At 49.7% G+C, this 8,896-nt stretch overlaps 1 protein-coding gene across 1 annotated transcript in view; it reads left to right on the forward strand.

Moving 5' to 3' along the window:
* Morn5 (MORN repeat containing 5) overlaps positions 1-8,667 on the forward strand; it is a 32,717-nt gene extending 24,050 nt beyond the window's left edge. Inside the window, exon 5 of the mRNA XM_052181093.1 lies at positions 8,501-8,667. Coding sequence (XP_052037053.1) covers positions 8,501-8,574 — 74 coding nt within the window. The 3' untranslated portion in view covers positions 8,575-8,667. The remainder of the gene's footprint in view (positions 1-8,500) is intronic.
* The last annotated feature ends 229 nt before the right edge of the window (positions 8,668-8,896 follow it).

The raw sequence follows: 8,896 nt of genomic DNA on the forward strand, positions 1-8,896 counted from the left end.
TGGCCTCGAACTCAGAAATCCACCTGCCTCTGCCTCCCAAGTGCTGGGATTAAAGGCGTGCGCCACCACGCCCAGCTAATTCAAAGTCTTTTAACTGTGGGCTCCACTAAAATATTTTCTTCCTTCAAGAGGGAAACATATCAGGGCACAGTCACAACCAAAAGCAAAACTCAAACTCCAATGATTCAATGTCTGGGATCCAATTCACAGTCTTCCGGGCTCCTCCAAGGGCGTAGGTCACTTCTCCAGCTCTGCCCTTTGTAGCACACAGCTTGTCTTCTAGGCTCCAGCTGCCTGTACTCCACTGCTGCTGCTGTTCTTGGTGGTCATCGCATGGTACTGGCATCTCCAAAACACTGCTGACTTCTACTGTAATTAGGCTTCACCAATAGCCTCTCATAGGCTCTCTTCATGGTGACAAGCCTCTGCTCCTATGCATGACCCCTTCAAGTCCTGGGCCATCAATTGCAACTAAGGCTGCACCCTCACCAATGGCCTTCCGTGGCCTCTCACTGTGCCAAGAGCCTCAGCTGTTCTTCATGACCCCTTCATGCCTTCAAAACCAGTACCATCTGGATGACTCTTACACAGTGCCAAGTCCAGCCACGGCACAAAATACAGCTGTGGCTATCTCTGGAACACACTCTCTGTGCTCTCAGAAAACACTTCCAAGAAGATTTCATCTCAGTGATGCTGGTCTCTTCTTAATCACCACTAATTTCTTAGCTCCAGCTAACCAGCATCAATAGTCCCAGTAACACAAAGATTTGCTTTAGTGGTTCTGGTATCTTGTTACTCACAGCTGATTCTTCAGCCCCAGCTAACCAAAACCACAGAATCTTCACAATCAAAACATGGCCACTTTAAGAGTCTTTAATATTCCCTCTGAAATTTCACAAGCCAGGCCTCCATCTTCTGCGCTGTTCGTTACATTGTCTTCCAAGCTCCTACAGAACTTTCCACAGCTTTTCTAGCTCAAAGTTCCAAAGTCCTTCCACAATCCTCCCCAAAACATGGTCAGGTTGTCACAGGAATACCCTACTCCTGGTACCAATTTGTCTTAATCAGGGTTTCTATTCCTGCACAAACATCATGACCAAGAAGCAAGTTGGGGAGGAAAGGGTTTATTCAGCTTACACTTCCACATTGCAGTTCATCACTAAAGGAAGTCAGGTCTGGAACTCAAGCAGGTCAGGAAGCAGGAGCTGATGCAGAAGCCATGGAGGGATGTTCCTTACTGGCTTGCTTCCCCTGGCTTGCTCAGTCTGCTCTCTTATAGAACCCAAGAGCACCAGCCCAAAGGTGGTACCACCCACAAGGGGCCCTCCCCACCTGATCACTAATTGAGAAAATGCCCCACAGCTGGATCTCATGGAGGCACTTCTCCAACTAAAGCTCCTTTCTCTGTGATAACTCCAGCCTGTGTCAAGTTGACACACAAAACTAGCCAGTACACTTCTCCTCTTATGTGTCTGGCCAGGTCATGCTAGGCAGTGTGGGCACCATCATTGGGAGGGCGGAGGCTCTTGTCATGAGCATGTGGCCTCCCATGGGCAGTCTCATCCCAGGAGCTGGTCCCACAGGCATCGTCCCAGGAGGAGGAGGGCCCATCATTGTTGGCATCATGGAAGGGCCTCCCGTGCGGGGGTGCAGGCATCATGCCAGGCTGAGGAGGACCTGGGAAGTGGAGGGAGGTGGGATCATGGCCCCTGCAGGTGGAGGAGCAGAGGATGGAGTCAGAGGGGTCTTTCTGTGTTGAAACGCAGCCGTTGTCTTGTCAGTCTAACTCTGGGCCTGCTCTTCCATCCATTTCTGGTAATAGTCTTTCACATTCTCTTTGTGTTTCCAACCACTATAGTGTGTCTTCCTCACAGATGGAGAATCATGGTTAAGAGTTGTTGGCTACCCATGTCCCCGCCGCCAAAACCACTCACCAATGCTTTCAATAGGAGGTCTCAGTCACCCATTGTACAGATGGGATCCTGGCTCTGGGATGGATAAGAGCTGGTCACCTAACAAGTGGGTGGTTCCTCATCTGACCCAAGTGTGTCTGGTTCCAGAAGTCTCACCTTGTAAATCAACTAACTTCTGGCTTCTCTCTGGGTATTTGGCATCTCCTGTGCATCAAGAGCTCTCCTAAGCATGTTTGAGAAGTGACAGCATGCCAAAGATTCCTGGCAGGGATGAAATAGGCCCAAAGTAGTGGCACAGAGCCCCAAGGCCCTGTGTAAGGTAACCGTGTGTGTTGTAGGTGTGTATTGCATGCGTGTGCTTGGGTGCACTTTCTTGTCTGTTGCAGACATGGAGGCCAGAGATCAATTTCAGTTACCTTACACTATTGTTCTTAGCCTTATTATTTTTGAAAAAGCATCTCTCATCGAACCTGGAGCTGGCTGGCAAGCTAATCTCATCTAAAGAGCATAGCTGTCAAGCCTCAGAGATCCACCTGTCCACCCTATTCTTACACAGCTGCTAGATGTCTGACCTCAAGTCTTCGTACGTGGGGAGCAAACACTTTGCCTACTGAGCCATCTCTCCAGCCCTCAAAAGCCGCACTCTCAGCCAGCATTCCACCATACTGCTTCCTCTCTGGTAGCCGCCGGCCGCCGCCAGGGAAGCAACTGTTTTCCTGCGGCCCTCCTGAGACCCCGGCCGTCCCTCAATGTCATGTGACCTACAGACTGAACTACTGCTGCCTTCTGTTACCTAGGCACAGCCTGGCAGGCCTGGCCCTTCTCCATCTTTGCTGGGAGGCAAGCCGTAGGCCAGCCAGGCTGAGAGCTTCCTGCGAGTGGTTAGTCCTCGGGTATGATCCAAGGCCAGGTGGTGAGGTACCCAACCTCGGGCCTGGGGACACAAAGGCAGCCATAGCTTGGGCCTGCACTTGGCGTGCCTCCCTACCCTCTGAGGAGCTCACTTTGCTCAAGGAGGGGAGGATATTCTTCTCTTTTGATCTCAGTCCCAGAGAGTAAACCTGTTACTTTTATGTCCCCAAGTTTGCATTTCTTTATTCGTTAGTTCACCACGTACTCATTAAGGGCTTTAAATGTGCTGGGTCACTGCTGGGCCCTGATGACACGGCTGCGCCAATCTGTTTGAAGCAACCATGACCTTGGCTTCCTTGCCAGGGAAGCCTGTCATGCAGACGGCCTGAGAGGCAGGAGGGCCCAGCTCACAGAGATCATGAGGCCCCTTGTCCCTGGGCAAGTAAATCCATAGGCCCTTTACCAACCCTTCCACCATAGGAACTTAATTTTTCCTGAAAAACTTCTCAGAGTATCACATTTGTATCAACAGTCCTTTGTATTAAAAGGAGTAATTAGATGTCCATGTTTAACGTATCCACACTTTGCTATTCTCTTGTTTAGGCCTTTCTTGATACTTTGTGTTGAAAACAGAAGATAAGTTCTTGTGCCTATCAGGGAATTTTTCTACCACTCAGCTGTATCCTGGCCTGTTCTTTTAGAAGGTCATGTAGCCCAGGCTAGCCCAAGCTAGCCAGGAATTTTCTTATTCTCTTGCTTCACACTCCTGGGGCAAATTAGAATGAAAAGAGTTTATTCAGATTCACCTGGCAAAGCATTTACTGGCTTTGCATTTACATATACCTATGTATGCTGGGTGCAGGGTCTCTCACTAGAACTTAGCTCTAAGCCAGTGGTTTTCAACCTTCCCAGTGCTGCGGCCCTTTAATACGGTTCCTTATGCTGTGTTGACTCCAGCCATAAAATCATTTTCATTGCTACTTTATAACTTTGCTACTGTTAACGAATCATAATGAAGATAATCTGATATGCAGGATATCTGATATATGACCCCGAAAGGGATTGTGACCCACAAGTTGAAAAGCAATGCTCTAATGGGAAAGAGGGGCATTATCTAAGAAAAGACTGAGGAGCTATGGTATGGGGGGACAAGGGAGAGAAAAGCAGTGAATGCTTCTGCTTGGGCAACTGTCTGTGTGAAGGGCTTTGGTTTCTCTAGGAGAGCATGATATCTGGTCTGTAAAGAGCATACTAGATTTTCATGCATTAAAAAAAATCATTTATTTTAGAGCAGTTACAGTCACAAAATCACTGAGGACCTACTGTATTTCTCCATATGCCCCACCTCCTCTCTTATTGCTAGCTACTGCTGTGCTGTTCCCTTGGCAAATTAGTGCATTCATATTGGTCTTAATGTTGGGTGAACCAGTGTAACTAAGAGCCCACTGTGTATCTGAATCCCCTTTGTTTCCCCAGTGCCCACTTTCTGTTCCAAGATTCCTTCCAGGACATCACATGACATGTCGTTATGTCGTTTTAGGTGTGACAGTTGCTCCAGCTTTTCTTTTTTATTTGGTTGGTTTGAGACAGGGCCTCATTGTGTAGCCCTGGCTGGTCCAGAACTCACCATAAGCCCAGGCTAGATTCAGTCTCACAGAGATCCACTTACCTCTGCTACCTACATGCTGGGATTCAAGCCATGGGCCACCACACCCAGCAACTATCAATGCTAGGAACTGAGCTCCTACCACGAGGCTACACCCCCAACCCCCCCCCCCCTCGCGTGCGCACACATTTCCTTGTTTGGGGTGACAGTTTTAAGGAGCACTAGCCAGCTATTTAGTAGGATGTTCCTTGATTCAGGATGTTTAGATGTTCCTCTTATGCCGGGTGGTGGTGGCACACGCCTGTAATCCCAGCACTCTGGGAAGCAGAGGCAGGCAGATTTCTGAGTTCAAGGCCAGCCTGGTCTACACAGTGAGTTCCAGGACAGCCAGGGCTATACAGAGAAACCCTGTCCCCCAAAAAAGCCAAATCCAAAAAACAAAAAGCAAAACAAAACAAAAAAGATGTTCCTCTTATGATTAGAGTGGGATTGTAGGGTTTGGGGGTGGGGGGGTAGGGGTGGGGGTGGGAGTGGGGGTGGGGGGAGAAGACCACAGAGGTGAAGGGTTCTTTTCATCCAAACATAGCAAGGGGAGGGAATGGGCTCCCTGGGGTTTCCTTGGTACTGGGGTGAGCCTCGAACACCTGACTGAGGACAGATTTCACCACTGCAAAGTTTTCATCTCCCTTCCTTTGGGAGACAGTCACTCTGCATGAGGGAAAGACATTTATTCAGATTTTTGTGTATTTTTGCCAATATTTTTATACTACTGTCTTTTTGGTTTGTTTTACTTTTTAGGAATATTAGTATTTTTAGGAACCTAGAATCTTGTATTGCACTGCAGGGCAGGACAAAAAAAAAAAAAAAAAAAAAGAAAAGAAAAGAAAAAGCCAAGGCTCATTTTAAAATTCTTCAGTGACCAATACCCATAAAAGAAAGAAGATGCTAGGGAGAGCAGGAACAGGGAGGGAAAGCTCTCTCAGCCACTGCTGACTTGCCGCCCACTGTTCACTTCACCACCTTCACTTTTCATCCGCGCCTCGGTTGCCCACGGGCATCCGGGCATCCTATCTATAAAAGTCCACGGATGGTCGCCGTTGGTGTTGGGGGGCGGGGGATGTTTTGTTGTTTCGCATCATCTCGTTTATTCTGGCTTATTATCTCATCAAAAGCATTTCCTCTCTGTTGTCAGACACATTTCACAACTGTCATTTCTGCCGGCTGCTAAACACCCCCTCCCAGTGCCTTACAGCGAGAGCCTGTGGCCCTCTGCCCCAGGCCAGTAGGTCACCAGCATGTACAGTACTTAGAAATCATTTGTTGAATGAATGGATGGATGGATGGATGAGTGAGTGAATGGACAGCAAAGTAACCATTCCCAAGTTTAGAAACGGATATCATTTTCTGTTCTCTGGATTCTTGACGGCAGGCATGGAGACACTAGATGACTTCCTAGGATAGTGTCCCAGAGTGCCATTGCCAGACCAACAAGATCCGGAACCTCAGGAGGCTGCTAAATGCATCCTAAGATACCAAGTCTTCCCTGCACACCTCCCTCCCCCACTTCCTCTGCCAAGGCTGATCGTTTACAATTGATTAAAGACTCCGTGGGGGTATTCTCCCCATCTTTCTTTTTTCTTTTTTCTTTTTCTTTCTTTATTTTTTTTCTTTTTTCTTTCTTTCTTTCTTTCTTTCTTTCTTTTTTTTTTTGCTTTCCTCCCCTCCTCCTCCCCTCCTGCCAAAAAAGGGAGGAAAATTACCCGAGAAGGTGAAGATGTTCTCAGACAATCATATTAACATATTCCAACAATCGCAATTTGCAAAATAGTAATCACTACTCTAGGGCTCCAGGAGGCATTAATCAAAGCTACAGGTTTAATTCCATTTTAAATATTGATGAAATGTGCTCCGGCAGCCTCACCCTGGCGTGGCAGGGCCAGGGAGGAGGCGCCAGGAGGTGGAGGGAGGGTGGAGGAGCAGCTGCCCGGGAGAAGGCATCTGTGATTCAAATTGGTGGCTCTGCAGCCAGGTAGAGAGTGAACAGTAGTAAAGAGGGCTGTTAAGTCCATTGCTGTCAATTTGTAACGATCAGGGAGGGGCCCGAGGACTGGTTGAGCACAATACACCCAGTTTGTCTGGTTTCAGGGGTTACCGCTGAAGAGGCTGCAGCTGCACTGATTCCAATAGCCTGGAGACTTCAGAACTGTAATTATCAACCAGGCTGCTCACAGTGTGGCGAAAGTGGGCTCCACCAGCGATTAACTCCTTGTGTGCTGACGCATCAGCGGAGCACCCCCACCACACACCCTTGGGTTGCCAGCCTCAGCTAGGACAATCAGGCGGCCTGCTAAGGGAAACTGAGGCCACTGGCTGCTTAGGTCAGTCTCCCAAGGCCAGGGCACGCTCAACAGCAAGCTTTCTGTCTTGAGTCACGTGCAAAGAAATAATGAGGGTAGATGACGACAGCCATTCTGGAAGCAACCTTGGCTCCCGCATCATCAATCTTGCCCCCGCGGTGAGACGCCAGGCTGCTGCTCCTGATGACCTTGCTGGGAGTTCACAGGCCAGAGGCAAGTTCTGCAAATAAGCGAATAAGTGTGATCTTCCCGACCCCTGCGGGATTGCTACAGACCCAATGAGATTCAGGGTTGGTGTGGCACATCCAACTATTCATAAGCCTCTTCCCACTGGGGGCCTGGTACTTTTCATAGCAGGGTGCCCCTAGGCAGACCCCTAGGCCAGGGAGCCGCCTGCTTTGCAGCTTTCAAGGACTCCCCTTGGTCCCTAGTGTCCCAACATTTATTGCCTAAAGAGAACGGGGAGTCCCTTCCTCCTACCTAAGGCAGTGGGTTAAAGAGAGGTGAGGAGAAAGCACCCCCATTTCTCCATTTCTGGGGTCTAGAAGTAGCCAGCCAGAGGACAGGGATGGCACAGAAGGACAGGGGGACAGGATGAGCGGGCAATAAGGTGGTTGGTGGGAGCACAGTGAGTAAAATCTGTGCTTCCCCATGGTGCTCCTCTCAGAACACACCTCAGGCAAGTGCTCCCATGTGCCCACAAAGGCAGGAGCCCCAGAACTCTGCCCAGTGCTGTTCCTGGTGTTCCTGCTTTGGGGAAGTTGGAAGCAACAAGGACAGAGTCAGCCTAGGTACAGTCAGCTATGAAACATGGGGCTTGGGTAACAAGCGAAGAACAGGAAACGTGAACAATCGAACAGCGGAGCAAAAGAAGCCCCACACAATGTGGCTCACAGCACAATGCCGTTCTCGTAAATTAAAAACACATTTGCACACAAAACAAGAGGGCATATTTTATAGACTGCATGCATTTTTAGGGGTGCCTGCCCTGCCATTGGAGTGGGTTCCTCTTGTGGTGGGGGAGGGGCTGGATCTGGATATGTGTGTAAAGGAGAAAGAGAGAAGACAGGAAAACAAAACAAAATTCCATAGAGGGTCCCTGACAGAGAAGTGGAGATGCTGCTCTACAACTGGAGATTGGGGCTCAGTCAACTGTGAGGCTTGGAAAAGCAGCAGCCCTGGGCTTGGACCCCCCTGGGCTCTCCCACATGCTAACCCAGAGGTTGGGCACAAGTGGTCAGACCCCTAGTGAGCCTCTGTTCACCTTCCTAGCATGGGGAAAGACTCACTTGTGTAGAGCCCATGACCGTTCGAGCCTCTGAGTATAACGCCAGCACAACTGTCTTCTTCCTTTGCATCCCCCACTTCGTACCTGAGGCTGTGTATCCTGGCACTTTGTGCTAAGGTCTAGCCCAGTGCAGTGGGACGGCTACTCGTGGCATGTCAGCAGATGGATACTTGAGTGTAAGGCTGCCAGGATCAAGCCAACCCAAAGTGGCCAAACGTTCTGGCCATCTTCCTCAGCCCCACCTTGACACCATGAACTCTTCTCTAACTCCGAGGTCAGTTTTCCCGTGCCTAGCCACTCTGCTGAGGGATGCTATAACAATTGAAAGGTCTGCTCCGGCCATGGCCATTCAGACCTAAACAAACCCCTGGCCCAGCAGTCTGTGCTGGAAGGCACTGCCAGCCCCAAGATCCCAACTGAGGGACTTGACCAGGCTGGGCAGGTCCTACTGAGTACCAGGAGTAACGGGCTTCTCTCCCTACAGATGACGACGAGCACGAGTGGATCGTCAGGACCTGCCGCAAGGGCTGGCTGGCAACCCCCACAAAGAAGTTATAGCCGTGAGCACCTCAGCCTCAGCGTCTCACCAGGCACTCCCTGCTGCCCACAGCTGGCCTGGGAAACTGGCTGTAGTCCTAGCTTCGACTTGGGTTTCAGAATAAAGGTTTTCTGCACTGAATAGCCCCGAGGGTGAGTGCTTTAGAAGAGTTCCTGCTTCAGTGCCACCTTGGTTGACCTGGGCCCAAGGCCAGACCTGTCAGTCAGAATGTCTGGAAATGGGCCTTGGCAAGTGCACCTTCAATTCCTCCTTACACATGGAAAGCCCAAGAACCCCCATCTCATAACGTATATCTCTTACTGAATGAGCAACTAAGTGATG

Source organism: Apodemus sylvaticus, chromosome 5 (assembly GCF_947179515.1).
Source record: "Apodemus sylvaticus chromosome 5, mApoSyl1.1, whole genome shotgun sequence".
Taxonomy (NCBI): domain Eukaryota; kingdom Metazoa; phylum Chordata; class Mammalia; order Rodentia; family Muridae; genus Apodemus; species Apodemus sylvaticus.